Source organism: Monopterus albus, unplaced genomic scaffold (assembly GCF_001952655.1).
Source record: "Monopterus albus unplaced genomic scaffold, M_albus_1.0 scaffold3432.1, whole genome shotgun sequence".
Taxonomy (NCBI): Eukaryota; Metazoa; Chordata; class Actinopteri; order Synbranchiformes; family Synbranchidae; genus Monopterus; species Monopterus albus.
The window spans coordinates 1-1,134 of record NW_018131302.1 but is presented as its reverse complement, the minus strand read 5'-3'; the positions used below and the strand labels follow the sequence as shown (position 1 = coordinate 1,134).

The 1,134-nt window shown below is 39.7% G+C and overlaps 1 protein-coding gene across 1 annotated transcript; it reads left to right on the top strand.

The window, feature by feature from the left end:
* Window positions 1–5: 5 nt before the first annotated feature.
* LOC109954120 (coagulation factor VII-like) lies at window positions 6–741 on the top strand (the record flags this gene model as incomplete). Its single annotated transcript, XM_020589526.1, has 2 exons — window positions 6–136; window positions 372–741. Coding segments are annotated over 2 exons (501 nt in total), but the record flags the coding sequence as incomplete, so codon positions are not given.
* Between the last annotated feature and the right edge of the window lie 393 nt (window positions 742–1,134).

Here is a 1,134-nt window from a genome sequence, read left to right as displayed (position 1 = left end):
ACAACAACCCCAATAATGTAGACTACAACAATGACATTGCCTTGATCAAACTGCAAGACCCAGTCACATTCAATGCATCCATTATGCCAATATGTTTGCCACCAGAGGGGGCCGCATATGAAACTGGAATAATGGGGTAAAGAAACAGCTGCTGGATTTCATTACAGAATGCTGTATAATCCATTTTATATGAAATCATTCACATTCTCCACTTCCTTTTCTGTAATTTCAGTCATTTTACTTTGCCTTTAAGTCTTCTTTTTGCTTTTTTCATTTGCTGTGTCAACATGTGCATCCTGTCGAGACAGGAGACACTGATTTATTTTGTTTGACTGACTTCACCAACACTATGTCTTCTGTGTCTTTCTCAGGCTGGTGTCAGGCTTTGGCATTACAAAACTTGGTGAACAACGTTTTGCATTAACTAATAAGCTGAAATATGTGCTCGTCCCTCTGGTGGCAGAGGAGGAATGTGCTAAGTCAGCCGTTTCATGGAAGCAGGAAAGCGCAAACATACCAGACCTGACAAATAACATGTTTTGTGCTGGAATGCGTGAAGGTACGAAGGACTCCTGCCAGGGTGACAGTAGAGGCCCCTATGCTCTGTATGATCACCAACGGTACTGGGCTGCAGGGATTGTCAGCTGGGGGGTTGGTTGTGGAAAGAAGGGAGCATATGGAGTCTATACCAGAGTCGCTAACTACCTAGACTGGATCAACAAGACCATGCAGGAGAACTAAAACTTACAGTTAATCATTACAATGTGATATGAAGGTGTTGATGACATCTACAATAAAATAAGAAATACAGTAGAAAACAAATTTTACTCTAAATACTGTGTACTCTTGTCTGCTGCATTGATGCATGTTGTGTTGGAAGAAAAGCTGTTCACTCAGATCATGTTTCAGTAGATGATAAAATGACTAAGTTCAAATTTATAGTTATGGTGATGAGGACTTCTTAAAATGAGTGAATACATTTTATTCTGATCATTGTCAGTGCATTGTATTGAAATCTCTCTAAAGTGTTTTTTCTTTACTTTTGAATAAAGTGACACACAATGCAGACGTACATATGTCTTTTCATGCATGTGTAACCGGTCGCCTTTTGAGTCTCTATGCTGTCCTCTTAGT